The 25,320-nt window shown below is 43.8% G+C and overlaps 1 protein-coding gene across 1 annotated transcript in view; it reads right to left on the bottom strand.

The window, feature by feature from the left end:
• TMEM232 (transmembrane protein 232) overlaps positions 1-25,320 on the bottom strand; it is a 120,400-nt gene that overhangs the window by 52,927 nt on the left and 42,153 nt on the right. The window contains exon 10 of the mRNA XM_058168078.1: positions 18,747-18,925. Coding sequence (XP_058024061.1) covers positions 18,747-18,925 — 179 coding nt within the window. The remainder of the gene's footprint in view (positions 1-18,746; positions 18,926-25,320) is intronic.

The raw sequence follows: 25,320 nt of genomic DNA, 5'->3' as shown, positions 1-25,320 counted from the left end.
AACCAATAGTGAAAATTCTGACTGGCCCCGCCCCCATCTATTCTCTGCCTCCCAAGTCCCAGCTGATCGGGAGGAAATAGGGCTTTTTGCAGTCACCTTCCCCTGGAGTGGGGAGGAGATGGAGATTTTACAGTATCCTTCCACTGCCACGCCCACCAAGCCATGCCCACCAAGCCATGCCACACCCACAGAACCAGTAGTAAAAAAATTTGAAACCCACCATTGGCTTTTGGGAATAGGTTAATTTCCATTTCTTTGTGGCAACTCCTGAGATATTGGAACACTGCTATCATGTTTAAGTTTAAGTTTTAAGTTTATTCAAATTTGTATACCGCCCTGTCTCCCTAGGGACTCAGGGCGGTTCACAGGCAAATAAAATACATATAAATACAAGATAAAATGTCCGTTAAAAAACTTATTAAATATAGCCCGATAATTAAAACAATATATATAATAAAACCCATTTAAAATCTAAATTTAAAAAACCTAGTCCAGCCCTGCGCAGACAAATAGATGTGTTTTAAGCTCGCGGCGGAAGGTTCGGAGGTCCGGAAGTTGACGAAGTCCTGGGGGGAGTTCGTTCCAGAGGGTGGGAGCCCCCACAGAGAAGGCCCTTCCCCTGGGTGTCGCCAGACGGCACTGCCTAGCCGACGGCACCCTGAGGAGTCCCTCTCTGTGAGAGCGCACGGGTCGGTGAGAGGTATTTGGTAGCAGCAGGCGGTCCCGTAGATAGCCCGGCCCAATGCCATGGAGCGCTTTAAAGATAGTTACCAGCACCTTGAAGCGCACCCGGAAAGCCACAGGCAGCCAGTGCAGTCTGCGCAGGAGAGGTGTCACGTGGGTGCCACGAGGGGCTCCCTCTATCACCCGCGCAGCCGCATTCTGAACTAACTGCAGCCTCCGGATGCCCTTCAAGGGGAGCCCCATGTAGAGAGCATTGCAGTAATCCAGACGAGACGTCACGAGGGCGTGAGTGACCGTGCACAAGTCATCCCGGTCTAGAAAGGGGCACAACTGGCGAACCAGGCAAACCTGGTAAAAAGCTCTCCTGGAGACGGCCGTCAAATGATCTTCCAAAGACAGCCGTTCATCCAGGAGGACGCCCAGGTTGCGCACCCTCTCCATCGGGGCCAATGACTCGCCCCCGACAATCAGCCGAGGACTCAGCTGACTGTACCGGGATGCCGGCATCCACAGCCACTCTGTCTTGGAGGGATTGAGCTTGAGCCTGTTTCTCCCCATCCAGACCCGTATGGCTTCCAGGCACCGGGACAGCACTTCGATGGCTTCGTTGGGGTGGCCCGGTGTGGAAAAGTACAGCTGAGTATCATCAGCGTAAAGCTGGTACCTCACACCGAAGCCACTGATGATCTCACCCAGCGGCTTCATATAGATGTTGAACAGGAGGGGCGAGAGAATCGACCCCTGCGGGACCCCACAAGTGAGGCGCCTTGGGGCCGACCTCTGCCCCCCTGTCAACACCGTCTGCGACCGGTCGGAGAGATAGGAGGAGAACCACCGATAAACGGTGCCTCCCATTCCCAATCCCTCCAACCAGCGCAGCAGGATACCATGATCGATGGTATCAAAAGCCGCTGAGAGGTCTAATAGGACCAGGGCGGAGGAACACCCCCTATCCCTGGCCCTCCAGAGATCATCCACCAACGCGACCAAAGCCGTCTCAGTGCTGTATCCGGGCCGGAAACCGGACTGGAACGGGTCTAGATAGACAGTTTCCTCCAGGTGCTGGGGAAACTGACACGCCACCACACTCTCAACAACCTTCGCCGCAAAGCAAAGGTTGGAGACCGGACGATAATTACCTAAAACAGCCGGGTCCAGGGAGGGCTTCTTGAGGAGGGGCCTTACCACCGCCTCTTTCAAGGCAGCCGGAAAGACTCCCTCCAACAAAGAAGTGCTCGTAATCGCCTGGAGCCAGCCTCGTGTCACCTCCTGAGTGGCCAGTACCAACCAGGAGGGGCACGGGTCCAGTAAACACGTGGTGGCGTTCAACCTACCCAGCAACCTGTCCATGTCCTCGGGAGCCACAGGGTCAAAATCATCCCAGACAATGTCACCAAGACCGCCTCAGGCGCCCCCTCGGATCCCGCAATTTTGGTCCAGACCGTCCCGAAGCTGAGCGATTTTATCGTATAGATAACCGTTAAACTCCTCAGCACGTCCCTGCAGCGGGTCATCCCGCTCCCCTGGTGAAGGAGGGCAGGTCACCGCAGGCGGCTGGGCGGTTATCTGCCGACGCAATGAGGGGCGAGGCGTAACAGCGTCTCGCATCCCTCAGTGCCACAAGGTAGGTCCTAGTATAGGACCTCACTTGTGTCCGATCAGCCTCTAAACGACTGGACCTCCACAAACTCTCTAGGCGTCTTCTCCGGTGGTTCCTCCCCCTCAGCTCCTCCGGGAACCAAGGAGCCGGTTGGGATCTCGCGGGTCAGAGGCCGCAAAGGCACGACACGGTCCAAAGCCCCAGCCGCGGCCCGTTCCCAGGCCGCGACTAGTTCCTCCGTCGTGCCGTGAGCCAGACCCTCAGGAAATGGCCCAAGCTCCGTTTGGAACCTCTCCGGGTCCATCAGGTGCCTGGGACGGAACCAACGAATTGGTTCCGTCTCCCTACGGCAGTGAGTAGCAGTCGGAAAGTCTAGGCGAAGGAGAGAGTGATCTGACCATGACAAAGGTTCAATGACTACATCCCTCAAGTCCAGATCCTTCAACCACTGACCAGAGATAAAAAATCAAATCCAGCGTGCCACCCCCAGTGTGAGTAGGGCCATCGACTACTTGGGTCAGGTCCAAGGCCATCATGGAAGCCATGAACTCCCGAGCTGCTGTCGATGATGTGCCGGAAGATGGCAAGTTGAAATCCCCCATGACAATAAGTCTGGGGGTCTCAACCGCCACCCCAGCCAACACCTCCAGGAGCTCGGGCAGGGCAGCTGTCACGTAGCAAGGAGCCAGGTACACGACAAACAAGCCCGTCTGACACCTATGACCCCACCTCACAAAGAGGGATTCACACCCGGCAATCTGAGGGATTCACACCCGGCAATGTCACTTCTAGACATTCATTAAACTAGGCATACTGAATTCCAGCAACCATTCTTTATATGTTTTAGCCTCCATTCCCCTAATCATCTTTGTTACTCTTCTCTTTCTAAAGTCTCAACATCTTTTTTGCATTGTGGCACCAAACTGGATGCAGTATTCCAAATGTGGTCTTACCAAGGCATTATAAAGAGACTGTGTATGGCAAGGAAGTGTTAAAATAGAGGGAGCACCACGATGCTCCCATGTAACACCTCTCCTGCACAGCCTGCACTGGCCGGGTCTTCCGGGTGCAATTCAAGGTGTTAGTTATCACCTTTAAAGCGCTCCATGGCACAGGACCGCCTACTGCCACCAATAGCCTCCCATCGGCCTGTGCGCTCCCATAGGAAGGGCCTCCTCAGGGTACCATCAGTCAAACAATGCCGACTGGCGGCCCCCAGGGGGAGGGCCTTCTCTGTGGGGGCTCCTGCCCTTTGGAATGAGTTGCCTCCGGGGTTGCGTCAACTCCCCGACCTCCGGACTTTCAAACGTGAGCTCAAGACTTTGTTATTCCATCGTGCGGGGCTAGCCTAATGAAATTTTAATGGGGTTTTTAGGACGGTTTTACGTTAGTTTTAATCTTATTTGGCCTAATTTTAGAATCAGCTTTTTAATATGTTTTTAATTTTTGTTTATGTCTATGTTGTTTTATATGGGCTGTAAACTGCCCTGAGTCCTTCAGGACAAGGGCGGTATAAAAATTGAATAAATAAATAAATAAATAAATAAAAGAGTACTGGCAAAGAGAGAAGCAGTATAATGGGTGGGAAGCCAGAGGACATTGTTCCCCACTGAACCTTGTCTCTTCATATTTGGGAGTCCTGACTGTATTTAACAATCAGAGAAAGATGAGTTTCTGGACAATTCATGACAATCTTAGTTTCTTTCTAAATTTGAGATTAACAACACAACACTTACAATAGCCTGAAATCCTAAACTAATTTTAAAACTGTTTTTAGTCAGATCTTTTAACAATAACAATAACAACAACAGAGTTGGAAGGGACCTTGGAGGCCTTCTAGTCCAACCCCCTGCCCAGGCAGGAAACCCTACACCATCTCAGAGAGATGGTTATCCAACATTTTATTAAAAATTTCCAGTGTTGGAGCATTCACAACTTCTGCAGGCAAGTCGTTCCACTTATTAATTGTTCTAACTGTCAGGAAATTTCTCCTTAGTTCTAAGTTGCTTCTTTCCTTGATAAGTTTCCACCCATTGCTTCTTGTTCTACCCTCAGGTGCTTTGGAGAACAGCCTGACTCCCTCTTCTTTTAATATGTGATATGCATGGTTGATTATGGCAATTTCATGGAGCATTAAGATCTCTTCCCCTTAGTACTTCTTCTAAGCTTAACAGTAACTTACTCAACAATTTCATTCATTTATATATATTTCCTACATTAGATAATGCTCCTTTTCCCTAATTCACACTATTTTATAATCCCATTCCAAATAAGAAAAAAATTGAAATAATAAACAAGATAAAAAGAACAAAATGAAAAGGAGCAAACATATCCCATTTCTCACATAATTCTATAATTATATTCAAATATTCTATTGGAGGTTTTATCTCAAATTATTTCAATTTCACTACATATGCTTAAAAATTGCATATTTTCTTAACTTTTTAGATTCCTTATTACCCCATTCCTCCTCTTCTCAACATTTTTATAATCCTCTAATCTTTAACATAAATTTTAGTTTTACATTATTATATCATGCTTTTTATATTCTTCTCTATCATTGCTGCATGCAGCTCTTATCTTTAATATTCCAGTTCTGTAATCATTTCTTATATTTCTTGCTTAAATGACAATTGTATACTTCTTATTGTCCATTGTTTTCTACTTTATTCTTTGATGTTATGAATCTTAAAGGTCAGCCATCTGGTTACAAAAATCCTCCTTTGAAATTGTCCTGAAATCACAAAGACATTTCCCTCCTGTATTTCTTCTTCTGCTTTTAGATGTCAGTCTTTAGTCTACAGTTACAATACACAATTAACAAAGTGTCCATTTTTGAGCTGCACCTTTTTTCTCTTTGTTTCAATTTGTTGCCTCTTTTCAGTCCTGTTTAAATAGTTTCATTATAATCCTTTGAATCCAAATTTATAAAGAATAGAGGAACTTGGAAATGCTCAATTAAAATCCATTTTTAAAATCTTAGTTAATTCCTCTCTTTTTTCTTCTTGCTTATAATCTTTAAATAATCGATAAAAGCCTCCAAAATTCTCCAAAGTCAATTTTAATTAAAAGTCATATTTTTCTCTGTTTTCTCTATTCAGTTAGGGCTCTAGACTTAGGTTCCAAGCCAACTTTTGTCAGGTTTTAGGTATCATTAATTATTTCCTTCCATTTTCGTTTCCTCTTTAAATTAGCCACTATTTCTCAATTTTTCTTTAAATGCTTGTTGGCAAAATTGCTCCTAGTGCCTCTTCGTGAGATGGTATTAACTCACCCGGCTTCAATATCTTGTTCAGTACTTATGCTTTATCCTCCTGCCCGTTCTTGTGGCCGTCCCAATTTCAGGCAGCTGGTGATGGCTGCGGTCCTCCTCATTGGATCGAGGAAAAAAAACCAGAGCTACAGGGAATTTGCAACTTCCCTGTCCGCTCTAGCAGCTCCCTCATTCTTCGCTGCCCCTGCAGGGCAGCTACAGTCCAGACAGGACCCCCCTATCAGGGGATTTTTGGCACTCACCCCGGAGCTCTCGGGGTTCCTGTCCGTTCCGTCATGACACTGGCCACGCCTCATAAGGGGGGGGGATAAATGTTGTTATTTCAAAAATGAGAATGAGTCTCCAGTCAATCTGACACTGAAAGTTGGAAAATCCTAGAGTAGATCATAACTTTGTCGTTCTACAAATAGCTTGAAATACCAGAAGTTAGAATGGATTTGTCAAGAACAGATTTTATCAAGATAATGGTATTTCATTTTCTAGCCAGGCAAATCACCTTAAAAGACTCTGATTATGCTATAATATATCTTGGGTTCAGCAAAAAATATGATAAATTGCCATATTAAATTCTGATAAGCTAGCTAGACAAGTATAATTTCGATATTTTGTTTATTAGAGGGAGTCATACACATCATGTAAACTATATTCAAAGCATGTTCCTCATCTAAATAAAATGATGTATAAAGTGGGGTTTAGTTCTCTTTGTTTTCATTAATCGTTAGGAAAAAAAGATGGAGGGAATGCTTCTAAAATTTGCAATGACACAAGAGAGCAGGATATCTAATAAACTATAAAACCAAATTCAAAATTATCTTAGATAAGTGCTCTCATATAATAAAATAAAATGCAAGAAAAATTAGTGCAAAGCTTTTCAATAGGGAAAAAAAATCCAAATCCATATGTATCAGATGGTGATACGTGACTTGAAATGAGATCTTAGAATTGTGGCTGAATGAATGGAATGAATCAGCAGTGTAACATTTCACCATAGAGTCAATGCAATTCTAAACTGTATCAATAGAATTATATTTTCCAAATCCCAGAAATCCCAGTAATTCCACTATATTCTGCATCCAAAGTACCAGTATGTTTAATTCTGGGGATCACATTCTAAAGAAATTCAAAGAAAGTGGTTCAAAAGAATACAATAAAGATGAATCAGAGGCTGGAAAGTAAGCTTTATAAAGTGAAAAAGAGGAAATGTGATATGTCAGCTTCAAAAAAGGCAACTTTTTTGAGAAAGTTCTCAAGTACTTTCATCTGTGTCACAAGAAAGACAATCAAGATCTGTTCTATATTAATTAGGATGAACTTAAAGCCCCTTTCAACTATGTTCTATGAATGCTAGTAATTCATTTTCTAGATCAGTGTTTCTCAACTTCAGCAACTTTAAACTGTGTGAACCAACTTCAGTTTATTGGGTGGGAAATTCTGGGAATTGGCATTGCTTATTGTCAACACATAGCTTAAGGGTGCTGAGATTGAGAAACACTCTTCTAGTTAGTTCTATGCAGACGAGTCTCAAATAAAACCTAAAAAGAATTTTTTAAAAGTTAGTTCTAGTATTCATATACTGTAGAATGAATACTCTAGTATTCATATGCTGTAGAATTAATACTCTAGTATTCATATACTGTAGAATATTGCATTTTATTTTATTTATTTATTTTTATTTATTTTTCATATTTATATACCGCCCTATCTCCCTAAGGACTCAGGGCGGTTCACAGGCAATTAAAATACATATAAATACAGATTAAAAACGACGATTAAAAAACTTATTCTATTGCCAAATTATTAAAAACAATATAAATAGTAAAAAACCCTTAAAACCAATAACTTTAAAATCTAATCCAGTCCCAGCCAAAATCTAATCCAGTCCCAGTCTTTGCCCAGCAAAGAGAAAACACTGCTCCTTTCCATTCTTATTAAGACAGTAATTTGGAAGAATTAGGAAAAAATTTCAAGTTCCCCTAAATTTATAATTCCCCCAAATCCCAGCTACAATGAACTGCTTTTTCCATTAAGAAAAACCTTGGGAGGTATGGTGAACTAAATATGTCTCTGCAGAGAGTAGAGACAACAATCATGGCAAGACCAAACAACTGACGAATAGGCAAGACTCTAGACTCTCCACGCAAGAAGAGAACAGAAGATCATCGATTTGTGCTCCTGACAGCTATTTCTCACAAGGACAACGGGACACAGTCTCTTGTGGGTTTAAACACTGGGAAACAAATGGATTAGTCATCATGCTCATAACAGCTCAGAAGTCTTTTAAAGAGCATTGGGTTTGCTAAGCTTACTTTCTAATCACTTTCAGAAATTATTTATTTACTATTCTAAGGCTGTTAGAGATCTTCAGAGTGACATATTTGAAAAGCCACCTGGTGAGTCTACTTTCCTTCTTGAACGAAAGAAAAATTAATATAAATATAAGAATTTAAAGGATTTGAAATATACAGCACAAGACTGAATATGATTTTGATCAGAAGATTATACATTAGTCCTTCCGGGAGAAGGGCGGTATACAAATTTAAATAATAAATAAATAAATAAATAAATACATGAATTAAGAGTCCAGACAAACCCTTAGACAATTACTATAGGATTTTGGAAATAATTAAATAAAATAAATGGCATCCTGCGGGAACTAAGTTGCTTTATTTATATCAAGTCAGAATCTTGAGACATTATGATTTCAGAAATTGGACACTAGAGGGGATGAAAAATTCCATTCAGACCTTGTCCCCCCTTTTTTGTTATTGTTAGTATAGGGATTTACAAAATGATACAAAACGTTAAAACCTTTAAAATACTTCAGGAGATTTTCAAAGAATGGGCCAAAACATTAACATTTATAATATCAGAAATGTCAGTAATGATATCTGCTTCTATGGACAGATTATGTCCAAAAGAGGTTAAATCTGATGCAAATTTAAGTTTGTTAAAGTTTTGAAAATCAAAGTGAAAATGCAAATGATAAACCAGAAGAATGATCTGGATAATGACTTTTACTGGATTTACAAAAGAGATTACTTAAAGCCTCAAGAATCCTTTGCAATGGAAAAAGAAAAATTGAAAAGGGGCCAAATCCTACAACATCATATGGATGAATCAAAAGTGAAGATTGTTAGAAGTAAAGGGAAAGAATATAAAATTGGTTGATTTGATCAAGCTTAAAATGAAATATGTTTATGAAGCTCTGCTAACACTTTATAGATTTTTGTTGAACATCAGGCCTAAAAAGTTGATGATTTATGGACGAGCATATAGATGTTATGGGAAGAAAAGATATTTGTTATCTTATGAAGAGTTTTCAAATTTGTTTTCATTATTTATTCCATGAATTTAGCATTCATGGAATGCTAAAATATTTTTAATGTATTTTTCTTTATCTTACATTTTTTTAAAAAATTTTTATTTTTTCTATTTCTGCTTTCCTAGTTACAAATACAAAAATGTATTTGGTTTTACTATTGCAACTAGATAAAAAAATATGAAAAAATAAATAAAATTTCAAATCACATTGAGGAACAAAGTAAAATCCATTTAGTGCAGGGGTGTCCAAACTACGGCCCGCGGGCCAACTGCGGCCCGCGGGTCAGTTTTTATTGGCCCGCAGCAAATTCTCGGTGGACAGTGGGGTGCGGCCCCCGTCCTGGCCCCCAAGGAAGCCGCCGCTCGCCCGGTTGCAGATGCGGGGAGGCTCCGCTGAGGCTACCCCTGCCCACCCGGGGCTGCGGGCCGGCCATTCAGCCACTGGGCTGTAGGGGGCGCCCGGGACGCCCACGGCTCCAGCCCGGCCCACCAGACAGAGGAGGAGGCGGGCGGGCGGCAGAGCTTCCGGCGCTGCTCCAGGCACCCTCGGCTCATGGCGCCGCAGGTAGGCTCTCCGGGCGGGTCGGCAGAGCAGGGCTGGACGGGCAGGAGGCGGGCGGAGGAGGATGGGAGGTTGAGCTGCTGAGTGGGCCCGCTGCCGGGCTGCCGAGGTCCCGGCGGGAGCAGGGCGCTTCTGCTCCCGGAGAACCTCTGGGTGGGGCATACCAGGCATTCCCACCAACTGAGCTGCATCGCTGGGGAGGGGGAGGCGGTGGCTGGAGAGGACAACCCGCCGCCGCCCCCACCCAGAGGTTCTCCGGGAGCAAGCGTCCTGCCCGCGGGACCCTCGGCAGCCCCGCAGCGGGCCCACTCAGCAGCTCAACCTCCCATCCTCCTCCGCTCCGCTCCCGCCCGTCCAGCCCTGCTCTGAGAGCCTACCCGCGCGGGCGCCGAGCCGAGGGCGCCCGGAGCAGCGCCGGAAGCTCTGCCGCCCGCCCGCCTCCTCCTCTGTCTGGTGGGCGGCGAAGGCGGGTTGTCCCTCTCCAGCCACCGCCTCCCCCCCCTCCCCCAGCGATGCAGCTCAGTTGGTGGGAATGCCTGGTAAGGCGCAGCTCAGTGGGGCCCTTGTCCGGGAAGCTGAGTGACCAAGGAGGCTCTGGGAGAGAGCCGAAGAGACCTACCCCACCCCACCCCGCCCCAGCTGCGGAAGATGGCAACGCCGCCGCTCGCCCGGTTGCAGATGCGGGGAGGCTCCGGCCATTCCGCCACTGGGAGGTAGGGGGCGCCCAGGACGCCCACGGCTCCAGCCCGGCCCACCAGACAGAGGAGGAGGCGGGCGGGCGGCAGAGCTTCCGGCGCTGCTCCGGGCGCTCGCGGCGCCGCGCAGGTAGGCTCTCCGGGTGGGTCGGCATAGCAGGGCTGGACGGGCGGGGAGCGGAGCGGAGGAGGATGGGAGGTGAGCTGCTGAGTGGGCCCGCTGCCGGGCTGCCGAGGTCCCGGCGAGGCAGGCGCTTCTGCTCCCGGAGAACCTCTGGGTGGGGGCGGCGGCGGGTTGTCCTCTCCAGCCACCGCCTCCCCTCCCCAGCGATGCAGCTCAGTTGGTGGGAATCCTCGGCGCCTGGTGAGGCGCAGCTCAGTTGGGGCCTTGTCCGGGAAGCTGAGTGACCAAGGAGGCTCTGGGAGAGAGCCAAGAGACCCACCCCACCCCACCCCACCCCAGCGGTGTTGCCACAGCTGGGGAAGATGGCAACATCCTGGGATGCCGGGATGCCCAAGGGGATGAAGCCCTTCCTCATAAAGAGTCTTTTGGGCCCAAGGCAGCTTGGCGGCTGGTGGCCCCTGTGCCCCATGGGGCATTGCCAGGGTCGTTCCTCCAATGGGCCAAAGCCTCCTGGCTGACCCACAAGGCCCTCGGAGGGGGAGAACAGCCGGCCTTCCTAGCACAGCGCTGCCTCTTCCCAAAAGGGAAGTTTGTTTGTTTGTTTGCCTTTGAAGGTGTCTCTCACCCGCTTGGCTTGTTTCTGTTTCATTTTGTCTGCCTCTGAGAAGGACTGGCTGGCTGCAAAACTCTTGTGGCTTGAGGCTATTGTGCGCACTCTGTACATGGGCCCCAGCTGCTCTGAGGGGCAGCTTCAAAGCCCTTTGGGGGCTCTGCTCCCAAACCTGTGCCCAAACCGAGGGACCCTTGGGGGCTTCTTTGCATGCTGCAGGATCTCCCAGTGTGACAGTTTTGCACCCTGCAGACTGATAGAAAGCAGCTGGGACTCCCCTGGCGGAAAAGAAGAAGACCGGCATCGAGAAACAGGTGAGGGCGGCGAGGGCCGAACAGCGTTGGTGGGGGAAGTGTGCAGAATGTCTCCAGACAAAAACTATATCGCACTTTTGTCCAGTCCTCACACTTATGACCAGTCATCATTTATGCCTGTTGCAGCATTTTGTGCATAGGGACTACTCAGAGGGCTGGAAAAGTTATCTTTGGCCTGTCCTCACACCTTTGACTGGTCCTCACACCTACAACTATCTTTACATTTTGCACCCTATCTTGTAACCGTGGTGAAGAGAAGCAGTTGTGAAATGAGTGATATGGTTGTTAAAAATGCTGCAATGGGCATAAATGTGAGGATGGTCATAAGTGTGAGGACTGGTCAAAAATTACTTTTTTTAGCCCTCTGAGTAGTGCCCATAGCCACATCCACTCAGTCACATGAGCAGTTAGCCACACCCACCAGTCACATGACCACCAAGCCACACCCCAAAATAAGCCCCCCCCATTCCCCCCCCCCCCCCCCCCCCCCCGTGGCCCGGGCCTTTGCTTATTTTTCTGTATTTGGCCCTCACTCAAAAAAGTTTGGACACCCCTGATTTAGTGCAACCAACCAGCATACAGAAAATATGCTCTGATGCCATGCCTTAGTAATGAATTTTACCATGGAAGATTGCTTTTTCAAGCATTCCTATTCTTGGATGACTAGGCATGTAAAACAGGCTAATTGGCTGGATTTAGTGTTTCCCAGTATGACTGACTGGATAAAATGAATTTAACCCTATGCATGGCTGGATCTATTTTGTGCTAAATATTCTAGAACTTAATTGACTAAAGGTTAATTGCCCCATTGCCCCAAATAAGCTGTTCCCCTCTTTTCGGAGATGAACCTACATTGTATAAACTGAATTTTGGTGCATAATTTGCATTTATTCAAATATACAGACAGGGTACTTATATAGAAATACCTAGAGCCGTGATGGCGAACCTATGGCACACGTGCCACAGGTGGCATGCGTAGCCATATTAATGGGTACACAAGCTCAGCTCCAGCTCACATAAGCGCACTGGCCAGCTGATTTTCAGGCCTTCTGGACCCACCAGAAGTAGGGAAACAGGCTGTAGCTCTAGAGATCATAGAGAAATTTGCCTGCTGGTCACTTAGGTCAGTGAAGGCTAATCTTTTTGCTATCGCATGCCAGGAGAGGGGGCTGGGGGGTGCACGTGTGCCCACATCCATAATTCTATGGACCCCACCCGAGCGCATGCACACGTGCCCCCCCCCCGCTCCTGGTACGTGATGGCCCAGAAGGCCCGTTTTTCTCTCTCACCTGGCTCCAGAGCCTTTCTAGGAGTCTTGTGGAGGCAAAAACAGCCTTCCCCACACACCCCAGAGATCCTCCAGAGGCTGAAAATGGCCCATTTGCCAACTTCTGGTGGGACTGGAAGGCCTGTTTTTTGCTCTCCCTAGCCTTTAAGGCCTCTTTAGGAGTCTGGGGAGGATGAAAACGGCCTTTCCCACCTCCGGAGGTCCTCTGGAGACCAAAAACAGCCAGTTTGCCAACTTCCAATCCCACCAGAAGTTGGCAAACAGGCCATTTTCGGCCTCCGAAGGACCTCCAGGGCATGGGGAAGACTGTTTCCCCTCCCCCAACTTCTAGAAAGGCTCTGGAGCCAGGTGAGAGAGAAAAATGGGCCTAATGGGCCATCACCTGCCAGGAGCGGGGGGGTGTCACGCGCGCATATGCGGGGGCGGGGCACATAGAAATATGGATGTGGGCATGCACGCAACCCCCCCAGCCCCCTAAGTAACCAGCAGGCAAATTTCTCTATGATCTCTAGAGCTACATTTAAATATTTTAAGTGTTTTCCTTTCAGTGAAAATAAATCAGACTTTCTTATCTAATTTCCTAAAATAATAAGAACAGGCAGAATGTTTAATGTATAATTAAACTTTGCTGATTGTAACAAATTTATCTTCCTTATCTGTTGGAATTATAAATTGTATTTCTCCAATGTCATTTAACTCTATGAAAAATAAGATCTGATTTCAAAAGGAATCACATATTCTTTCAAGCTGCCTGACATTTAATGCCCAAATACATTACATGCATTTTTTGTCCTTGTGAGTGAGAAATATTGCCCTATTTGAACACGATATGCTACTTCCACAGCTTTTACATAAGTATTACATTATCCTTACATGACTTTTTGTGAAATGCTAACATATACTTTATTTCTGCTTGTGTCTTCTCAACTACTCTAATCTAGCTTTAAATCATAGATATATAATCTTTTATGGAAAGCATATATATATATCACCAGGTGACTTGGCAGTTCAAAACAATTTAACTCTTTTTAAACATTGCAGTGCTGGTTCCAGTGACTAAAAAGTACTGAGAAGGTTCATGGAACAGGTCCAGATATGCATACTTTTGTCTGTAATATATTTCCCCATTCTTTTTATGCTTTGAAATATTTTTAGCAGTGCTCACATTGCTTATAGTCCAGTATTCATTCCATGTGAATGCTGTGTACTGTTTGGATATTTTTAAAATGTACATTTCACTGTTTATATGCTCTTTTATTTGTTTATATGTCTTCTCTTTATTTCTTCACTAAAAAAAACCCATATGTAGGAAAAATAATGCTTAAATTATTTTGAATAGCTTTACTATTCAGACTTCAGATACATACATCTATCTGTAATTTATGAAAAAAGACCACAGCTTTGGGGCAAAATAAATGCTTTGCAAATACTCAGTTCTTCAACCTTTTCAAAGCAGTCACAATTGCCATTTGGGATGGCATGAAATGACCTCTGCCACTCCAAAAAATGGGAACCCGTTCCTGGGAAGGCCACACAGAAGATTGGTTGCTTCTCTTTCCCAAAGACAATCTTTGAAAAATGGTAATTGGACCAATATGTGACAGGAGCAGAGGAGGCCCAAGAGTGGTGGACCCTGCCAGCAGGAAGCAGAGCACGGGGTAACATCAGGGGGTGGTAGGCCCTGGGAGATCGAGGACAAGTCACATGTGAGCTGGGTAGGTGCTGCAATTGCAGGTCTGGGTCTGTGCCAGGCCACCCAAGGTCTCCCCAATCCCTGAGGCACCCCATGTTCCGCTTAACAACTGCAATAGGGAGAGCAGGGTTTGTGGTTATCAAGCAGGGCAATCACATAGTGCCTCATTCAATGACCACTACAGTGGTGGGTTGCTACTGGTTCTCACCGGTTCGGGAGAACCAGTAGCGGTAAATTGGGGAAGGTCGCAGAACTGCTAGTAATGTCTGGCTGGCCATGCCACAAACCGGTTGCCACCCCACCCAGTCACTTCCTTTTCCTCCTCACCACCCAGGTGGCTTTCCTGCCTAAGATGCCTTCCCACAAGGCGCCTGCCCTGTGCCCCAACTGAGCTGCCTCCTCCAGGCTACAGGTAAGTCGCGCTAGCCCCCCCGGAGTTTGCTGTGCCCCTCCACCAGGCTTGCGACCTTATCATCCTCCACCCCTTCCAGGAGTCCCCCCGCACCCCGTTTTGGCTCCCAGGAGCTGCAGGGAGTCTTGCTAAGCCCAAAACAGTGCGCGGGGGGATGTGGCGGCCCCCGGTGCCCCATTTTGGCTCCCAGGGGCTACAGAGAGGCTTGCTAAGTGAAAAACGCCAAAAACAGGGCGGGGAGGTACAGCACTACCCCCCCACAGCCCATTTTGACTCCCAGGGGCTGCAGGGAGGCTTGCTAAGCCAAAAATGAAGTGCATGTGTGTGTGTGTGCCTAGCAAGACTCCCTGCAGCCCCTTGGAAGCAAAAATGGGATGCAGGGGTGGGGGTTCAAGGGAGAAAGAAACAAAGAAATCCTCACTGTTTAGGAATCCCCACGTGCACTGAGCTTGAGTTGATAGTTTAATATAAGTGCCTGCTAGCTATCCTTGCTCAGTCTAAACTACAAAACATTTCAAAAGTCTGGCTTTTCTTACTCCTACCAAAGACCTTCTGGGGTTCTTCACAGGAAGGGAAAAGGTGAAAGGGAGGGAGGGAAGGGTAAACCCATTTACTCCCACTTCATCCTCACTGTTTGGGGATCCCCACATGCACTGGGCTTGAGTTTATTGTAAGTGGCTGCTAGCTATCCTTTCTCAGACTAAACTAATCAATAGTGGAGCTCTAAGAATGCCAGATGATCAATGGGCATATTCTGAGTTTCAAAACGTCTGGCTTTTCTTCCTCCTACCAAAGACCTTCTGGGCAGGGGTGGGTCCCAAAATTTTTTACTACCGGTTCTGTGGGCCTGGCTTATTTGGTGAGCATGACTTGGTGGACACGTGACTGAGTGGGCGTGGCCAACTTGAAGTCACTCAGGGCAAGATGGGGTGGCACCTTGCTGTGAGTGACCTCAAGTTGGCCACACCCACTTAGTCACATGACCAATGCTGCAGAAACAGGGCGATTTCTCCCGGGGAAAAGCCAGAGCTTCGCCGCCTCTTCTTTTCCTCAGAGGAGCTGCCTCCAAGTCCTTGCGAAGGGACACACACAACACAACACAACACAACAGACTCACACACAATGTAAAAGCAGCAGTACTTCACCCAAAATGGCCCCTGAAACAAGAAGGAACCTCACACAGCCACCAAAAGCTCAAAAACCAACTTTCACACTTTACACACATACAACACAACACAACACAACTCACACACACACACACACACACACACACACACACAAAATGCCACATACAGCTTTGTGAGATTTTGTGTGTTTGTGTAGTTAGAGTGAAACACTACAGAAACATACCAAATCTCAGAAAGCTGCACAAATATTTTATTTTATTATTTTATTTTATTTATATTTTTTAGATCAGGGGTCTCCAACCTTATAACTTTAAGGTTTGTGGACTTCAACTCCCAGAGTTCCTCAGCCAGCAAAGCAGTTGCTGACTGAGGAGATGGATTCCAGGCAGGCAGATTCAGTTGCTAGCTGTTGCAACTGATGTAAAGCATGGCTTTGCCAGCCTGAAAGGAACAGTAATAAGTGGGGAGGGGGGATTGGGTGGGCCAGAGGAAAAAAAGATTTTAAAAGGCTCCTCTGAGGATCCCAGCTGAAGTTGCTTAATCGCAGCCCAGAAGCTTTTAACTCAGCTGGGATCACCAGAGGAGCCTTTTAAAACCTTTTGTTTTAACAACCTCTTCGGCCGAAGAGGTTGTTAACAAAAAAAACTTTTAAAGGGTTTTAAAAGGTGGGGTTCAAGTAATTTAACAACCGGTTCTCTGCCCTAATGATTTCTTCCAACAACCAGTTCACCAAACTGCTCAGAAAGTTAACAACCGGTTCTCCCGAAGTGGTGTGAACTGGCTAAATCCCACCACTGGTTCTGATGATCCCTGCTCAGCCATGCGATCATCAGAGGGGTTTGCTTTTACTTTTAAAAGCCTTTTTTTTTTTTGGCTGAAGAAAAGATTCTTTTAAAAGTAAAAAAAAAAACCACCTCTGATGATTGGTGAACCCGTTCAGGGGTGTGGCCGGCCAGCCATTACTACCGGTTCTCCAAATGCCAGCAGATTTTTACTACCGGTTCTACAGAACTGGAGCGAACCGGGAGCAACCCACTACTGCTTCTGGGGTTCTTCACAGGAAGGGAGAAAAGAAAAAGGGATGGAGGAAGAGAGGGAGGGAGGGAGGGAGGGAGGGAGGGAGGGAAGGGTAAACCCTTTTACTCATATTTTGAGGATCCTCCTCAGTGTTTGGCGATCCCCATGTGCGCTGAGCTTGAGTTGAGAGCTTATTGTAAGTGGCTACTAGCTATCCTTGCTCAGGCTAAGCTAATCAATAGTGGAGCTATAAGAATGCCAGATGATCAATGGGCATGTTCTGAGTTTCAAAACGTCTGGCTTTTCTTCCTCCTACCAAAGACCTTCTGGGGATCTTCACAGAAAAGGAGAAAGGAGAAAGAGGGAGAAAAAAAGAAAGCGAGAGAGAGAAAAAAAAAGAAAAAGAAAAAGAGGAAGGAAGGGAGAGAGAGAACGCAGGTATCTCTTAGGCTTGAACTTGCCTGAAATTAGATCAAGCCCTACATCACTTAACCCAATGTATTACATTAAATTGTTATTGAATTATTTTTGGTATATATACTACATTTGCCTTCTGGTGTTTTGGAAAATACATTGCCTATACATTCTTTCTGGCAGCCCCTTAAAAGCCTGTTGCCTATTACACTCTTGGGCAAAGCATGTGAGCCATTTCCTCCTTTCAGTGGTCCATGAAAGTGCATCTATAGTATGTAGATAATAAAATGGTGAACAACATTTTTACAGAAATATAGATACGTTGAGGCTGGGTGGGACAAGGAACGGCTGGGAGGGGAGTGGCCAGGCGAGGCACCCCTCGACATGAGTGACATTGAGTTGGCCACACCAACCCAGTCACATGACCATGAAGCCACTCCCACCATCACATGACCAAGCCACACCCACAAAATAAGCCATGCCCACAGAACCAGTAGTAAAAAAATTTAGAACCCATCCCTGGACCACTACAACTTATAACCATAATGATCAGACTCTATAACAGTCATAAGTCAAGGATTGCCTGTATAATATGCTCATTCTAGTTTATAGCCTGTTTTATCCTGGTGGTCTCCAATCCAAATTCTCCAAATCCAACTCTCCTTAGCTTCCAGGTTCAGACAAGATTGGTCAAGTGTTGCCACTTGCTAAAATATTTAAATCAAAGCTACATTTGCGCTATAAGCTTTTATAGTTTTTGAGCAGATTGAAAACCATCATCACTTCTGTGAAACTATAGGACACAGGAATTATACTGGGGGTCCGGAGCAAGAGATATGTAATTATGGAAAGTGATATAGCTATCTCACAGAAGGAAACATAGCCCAAACAACTGGTTATTTTCATAGCAGTTGATCCAGAAATTTTAGAAAACAGGACTACGGCTAAAAAAATTCCCTATACTCTCTCTCTTTCACCTCGTTATAGTAGGGGCTATTTGTATAGCTAAATCCTATTGCAATGAAAAGCAAAACAAGAAATCAATCTTAGTCACATGCTCTATAAAACAAGTACAATATTGAAAAAGAAGTTAGGGACATTGCCTGAAAAAAAAAAGAAAATCATTTAATAGATATAAATGATAGCTTTGTTTAGGAAAAGAAATCAAATATTTCTGCTCTGTTGTATCCTGTTGAGGCTCTACAGACTGGGGTGAGTTATAAAAGCTGTGAAATAAATAAATATACAGCCTTAAAAAGCTGCTTGAGATATGAAGGAATACCAGCTAAGTTTGGTGTAATAGTTAAGGAGTGTCAAACCGGCAGCCTGCGGGCCAGATGCATCACATGCAGGCCATGTCCACCCCAGCTCCGCAAATGGGAAAAACGTCACAAAACGCCATAAATTTTACACCCGTGATCTAGAAACAATGACACTGTGAGTTCTCGGCCTCCCTTAGACATGAAAGCCAGCTGGGTGATTTGGGGACAGACCCTCCTCTCAATTTAACTCAATTCACAGGATTGTTGTGGTAGGGAAGTAGGAGACAAATAGCTGTTGAAGTTATAACATTATTTGGACAATGATTTAAATATTAAATTTCAAGCTTACCTCTGCTACTTTTGCTGCATCCAGGACGCGACCATCCTTTTCAGAACCCTTTTGTTTTTGTAAAGTTCGCCAGACAGCATTTCTTAATCCTTCTCGATTCACATCTCCCAAGAGTTCACTACGCAGGATAACTAGATTGTAGATCACACCGTAACGTATAACCCAGAAGGGATCATTACCTGAAATAATGGTAGACCAGGGTACCATAACATGACTGCTCAAAATATGAGAAATGTTTTCCTGATCAAATCAAGAAATCCACATAGTTTATAATTCTGCTTTAAAAGCAGACAGCTGACACCTCTGCAAGATCAGGCCAAATTTAGACATGTCAAGGTCCTTTAAACAATTATGGAAAGCATTTTACCGTGTAAGTAATTCAATTAGCTGTTATTGCTTTTAAAAGGCATTTCTTTATGCACTGAGCCTTTGGTGTAAAACACTAGCATCCTAGCAACCATCTTTCTAGTCCACAGATGGTTGTGATGCTACTGCTAACACAGAATAGTTCAATGAATGTTATGACTTTTGAAAGAGTTGCCAGTAAAGGTAAGGCAGAGGAATTTACAGGCTTTTGACAAAAGCAACATCACAACATGTTGTAGCCAAAACAGGTCCTAGCCTGGTGCCAAAATCAATAAAGACCACAGACACGAGAAATGGCATTTTCAGCTTCATTTATTGGAGTACTCCAGCAAAAGGGTCTCAGCAGCTAAAGGAGCATGACCCCAAACAATGCACAAATACAAATTTTATACAGCTATGATTAAGGAAGTTAATACCCTAAGAATCAAATATTGGTTCCTTGACATGTTTCTTTTGATTCGTTTCTTCTACTTTAACCTCCTTCTTCATACATCTCATGTTTATGTTAATAAGCTTTCTTATCAAAAGAGGTGCATTTTTTTACTACTATAATAGGCTAGAGGTTACCAAAGTTCATATATCTACGTGCCTTAGCTAGCATCCTTCTAACATGTCCTTCTAACTTGTAACTTTCTTGTTGCTAGGCAGTAATGTCCCACCAGTGTTACATTCATCACAGCTGCAACTTTCTGCATCAGCAATTCCTTTAACAAACTTTCCTAATTCCAACCTGAGTCCTTCAAACATTAGGCTGAAAGCTCCAGCCTTCAGCGAAAAGGGGGCAGGACTTACACTATGATGTTGCTTACATCATTCTACTTCCCTCTCCCTTGACTTTCACCATTGGCCTGGCCATATTACAGGAGAAGTAAAAAAGTAATAGCGATCCCTCTGTAACTGCTTCCAGTTTAGATATTTAGTTTAGAATACATTATTTCCCTTTTAAAAAAGAATCCAGATGATATCATTAATATCTGCACTCCAGTGTTTTCTACTTCTATTGTTTGATAAGCCAGATTTTAAAAAAATAAACCAACAAAATGTCAGTGCTGGCTTATCAAGTGTTGACTTTCAAAAAACAATTGAAGCTATTTATGATGGCCTGGCTTTTGTTTATTAACTTTTTTCTTTGGGTTTCTTATTGCTTCCAGTTCAGAGCAGCGGCATTTCTATAGAATGATAAATAATATCTTCATGACTCCCACTCACTCAGTTCCACAAAGAAGAGGGGTTAATTATTAATTTCTTCTATTTTTTTCCTTCCATTGTACTGCAAAATAACACTGTTGAACCAATTATACTAATTAAGGTGCAATTAAGAAGCAATTCATGAGCAATGCTACTGCTGTGCTGATCAAGAAGCAATGAAATGAAACTGCATAGAAGTAAACTAATCATTCTACTGTATTTTCTAGCTTTCATGATTTATTTTACAATTGTACGTTGTTGTAAATCATTTAAGCCCTGCCAGTACAATAAAAAGGTCAGTTACACGCTTTTAAAATAATTAACACTGCAGAAGAATTTTGCTGAATGATGCTTAGATTTGTGTAAGCCAGTGTTTCTCAACCTTCACTAATTTAAGATGTATGACTGTCAGTTCCCAGAATCCCCCAGCCTCATGATCTATTGCCTGGGGAATTCTGGGAGTTGAAATCCACACTTCTTAAATGAGCATTGCTGAATTGAGCTTTTCTAAACTTCATGTCTAATATGCAAACAGTTAACTTCATTAATCTGTTGCAGCAAAAGTAGCCAAGAGTCATGTGGCATTTTAAAAATTATTACAAATTCATTACGGAGTTCTATAATCCACAAAAGCATATGCCGTAATAAATTGATTAGTCCTCAACAGACGCAACATTCTGTTATTTTAATTCCATTTCCAGCTGAATGTCAGCAAGCAGTGCCTCATCAACGTTAAAAATGCCTCATATAAAAGAGATAGTTATTTTTCCCTCACTTCTGACATTGGGCTCTTTCTGTAGCCTCACCAATGTGCTTTCCTCCCATCTTCAAAATGGGGCAGAGGTAAACAGCAGCCTCCCCCCACCGAACTGCTTTGTCACACATCAATAAAGAGACCAGCAGATTGCTGCCCTCACAGGAGGGCAATGCTAGTTGTTGCTGTCGCAGGAAACAACAATGCTTTGTACAAGGAAAAGATTGATTTGTTTAATAGCTAGATGGAGCATAGCCTTCAGTGAACATTTGACTTGTTTCTGCAGTGCAACTGCGGTTGTGCTGTCTTCGTGCACCAAGTGATTTTGCTTCTTTGCTCACTGTTGTCCTGGATAAAGGCAAGAGTCACACTGCTGTTGCCATTAAGAAAGCAATTCAATGAGCTACAGGGGCCGGATCAAGGAGACTCCCCCATCCCTTCCTACATCAGGAGGACAAACAGGTGAGCCCCTCTTCCCACAAATAGCTGAAAAGATTTGGTACTAAATAGTGGAGAGGAAAGGGGAGCCAGGGTCTATGAAAACCCAGAGTTTTCTGCAAAATTCTGCAAAGCTTCCATTAAATGAACAAATAAAAGATAATTTGGCTCTTGAATGTGCTTCACTGTTTTTTATTTTTCTATCTTTTAGTAAACATACACGGGGTTTTTCAGCTAGTTGCCTCCTGTGTGTGAACTGGCAGAGATTTAAGCCAATTGAAGAAATTATTTCCTATATTTCAATCCTTCCCTCCACTTCCCTCCAAATTCTGCTCAGAACACAGTTATATGCATTTCTATAACTGTCTGGTTTCATTCTGCAACCCAACGAGACAGACACAGACTTCAGAGGATAATTAGAACTGCAGAAAAAACAATTGCTACCAATTTCTGCCTTCTATTGAGGACCTGCATACTGCATGAATCAAGAAGAGGGCCCTGAAAATATTTACAGACCCCTCACATCCTGGACATAAACTGTTTCAATTCCTACCCTCAAAACGACGCCATATTGCACTGCACACCAGAACAACTAGATATAATAGTTTTTCCCCGAACGCCATCACTCTGCTAAACAAATAATTCCCTCAACACTGTCAAACTAGTTACTAAGTCTGCACTACTATTAATCTTCTCATCGTTCCCATCACCAATCTCTTTCTACTTATGACTGTATGACTGTACCTTTGTTGCTTGTATCCTTACGATTTATATTGTTTCTTAGTATGATTTGATTGCTTATTTGTACCCTATGACTATCATTCAGTGTTGTACCTTATGATTGACGAATGTATTTTTTCTTTTAGCAAGTTGCAGAGTAAAGACTTATGTGTAAAATATGATAATCTTAGAGAATCTCCATTTACAGACATCCCCAATTTATTTTCTCTTAAGCCTTTATTTTATGAAAGCTAAGTTACAGCATGCAAAGCAATTGCGTTAACTCAATTCACCTTAAAATTAACAATATAAATTGTAGACCTTACCGATCCAGCCAACCATACTTTAACTGCTCACAATTTACCAAGTAAACCACTTGGTTTTTTTCCAGTTGAGTTAAGCACTGATAATTTATTACAGAATTTTTAAGAGAGAAAAGAGAACCAGAATATCCAAGTGTCATATTATTATTGCATTCACACAGAAATACACAAAGACAAGCAGATGGCAATATGCTAGGACTGTCATAAAAAGTGGACTGTAATCTAATAAACATGTCTAGACATTTTGAAAGAAATCTGTTACAAAACTACTCATCCAAGTTCCCAACAGCCTCACAAGGCTGTCTTCAGTTCTGCTTTGCATGACCTCATGGCAGCTATCAAAACTGTTACTTTAAATATATTGAAAGAAATATGTCCCTGACAACGCAGCAAGTGAATATGCAGAGGGTAGAAGGTTGTATAAAAGGTTCTGCAACAAAAGCTCTTTAAAAAGAATACAGGGGATAATAACAACATTGCAGTACAATAGCTGGGAAATAAGATTCCTAATTAATTGCTTAAGCTGAAAGAACAAATATAAAATACTAGATTCCCCACTGCCAGCAGCTGCGAGATGCCTGGGGGAAAATACAAAAGGTGTTAAAATGAATTTCTATGCTTCTCACTGGGGAAAAAAATCCCAATCTGTCAGGGGTTATTCCAAATAAGTGAACATGGAAAAAAAGAGTAAAAATAAGATCAAGCTCATAAAGTTACCAGGTAGTTGAACTGTTGTTTTGTGGGGAATCTGAAGCAGCTCTTTATTTGCATATACACAAAGACAAGCAGATGGCAATATGCTAGGACTGTCATAAAAAGTGGACTGTAATCTAATAAACATGTCTAGACATTTTGAAAGAAATCTGTTACAAAACTACTCATCCAAGTTCCCAACAGCCTCACAAGGCTGTCTTCAGTTCTGCTTTGCATGACCTCATGGCAGCTATCAAAACTGTTACTTTAAATATATTGAAAGAAATATGTCCCTGACAACGCAGCAAGTGAATATGCAGAGGGTAGAAGGTTGTATAAAAGGTTCTGCAACAAAAGCTCTTTAAAAAGAACAGAAGAAAAAGAGACTCATTAGATATTCAGGCAAGCTGAAAAGAAAAATGATTCTTTTCATATTCTAATTTCCCCCTGCTCATTGCTAATTGAGTAACCACTGAGAAAAAAGAATGTATTTAGCAATTCTGCAGGTGTTTTACCTCTCCCATTATCTCAAACACTAGTGCTAGAAGCAAAAATGCACCAAATACATTTTAAACAAAAAATATTTCTTTCTACAAAGACCTTAACATTTAAAGATATCTTTTTACCTGGTTCATTACAATGTCTGTCCTCTAGATCTTAGCCTACATAGGTAAAGGTAAAGGTTCCCCTTGCCAGTCGTTCCCGACTCTAGGGGGTGGTGCTCATCTCCGTTTCAAAGCCAAAGAGCCAGCGCTGTCCAAAGACGTCTCCGTGGTCATGTGGCCAGCATGACTAAACGCTGAAGGCACACGGAACGCTGTTACCTTCCCACCAAAGGTGGTCCCTATTTTTCTACTTGCATTTTTTACAAAGCAGTGCTTTCAAACTGCTAGGTTGGCAGAAGTTGGGACAAGTAACGGGAGCTCACCCCATTACACGGCACTAGGGATTCGAACCGCTGAACTGCCGACCTTTCGATCAACAAGCTTAGCGTCTTAGCCACTGAGCCACCATGTAGGCCACCACCTACATATGGCATAGGTAATTACAACGATGTGAGAAAACTGTACCATTTTTATAAGTTTTTGGGCTCCTGCCATGGCCATGTTTCTATTGGCACCTAGATTTCTTTTATGAACTTAAGCTTTAATAACCTTTATTAAAGACAAAATGACAAAAAGTGGTAGCAATATTAATAGCAATAGCACTTAGACTTATATACCACTTCACAGTGCTTTACAGCCCTTTCTAAGTGGTTTACAGTCAGCATATTGCCCCCAACAATCTGGGTCCTCATTTTACTGACCTCAGAAGGATGGAACGCTGAGTCAACCTTGAGCCGGTGGGACTTGAACTGCCAAACTGCTGGCAATCACAGTCAGCAGAAGTAGCCTGCAGTATTGCACTCTAACCACTGCACCACCACGGCTTTGAAAGGTAAAATACTCTTCCCCCCCCCCAATTATTTATTGCCACTTGCGCTTGCAGTAAAAGGGAAAAGTAGCAATTCCCTGGTTAAAACAAAAAGTCAAGCCTACCATTTCTCTGTTCCATCAGTGAATAGTTTCACCATCCCAGTGTTTAACTTGTAAAAACAATGTCCATGTAGAGGAGAAGGCACTGAAGGCCTCTTTCTCCAATGGAATGAAGCCCAAGAAGCGAACTGGACAAGGCTGCTTATGACATTCAAGTCAGAAAATGCTACTTTAGAAGCAGAGTAGAAAAAGACAGGTGAAAATTGCTTTTCTGGTGGGCTGGAGTAGAAGGGGACATTCTTAGTTTTAAGAAGTGATTGGTGGCTCATACTCAAATCAGGGCAAACTGGAATTCTCTTAATTTACCTTTTAAGTTCATTTTAACTTTGTCTAATAAGATGTAGAATTGCCTAAACCAATTATGAAACTGCTTGAACCTTATTCTCACCTGATTAATTTTGTAAATTCTTTGATTTATTTGTTCTTAGAATGTAATATCGATGTGAATGTCATCAAGATGACATCTCAACTTCTGAAATTATTCTCAAAAGCAGAGTGTGAAGTAGCTGATTAATTACAAGTTGTCATGCCCTTATAAAAAGAAGCATGAATGGTAA

The sequence above is a fragment of the Ahaetulla prasina genome, chromosome 2 (genome assembly GCF_028640845.1).
Source record: "Ahaetulla prasina isolate Xishuangbanna chromosome 2, ASM2864084v1, whole genome shotgun sequence".
Lineage (NCBI taxonomy): Eukaryota > Metazoa > Chordata > Lepidosauria > Squamata > Colubridae > Ahaetulla > Ahaetulla prasina.
This window is presented reverse-complemented; position numbering and strand designations above follow the sequence as displayed.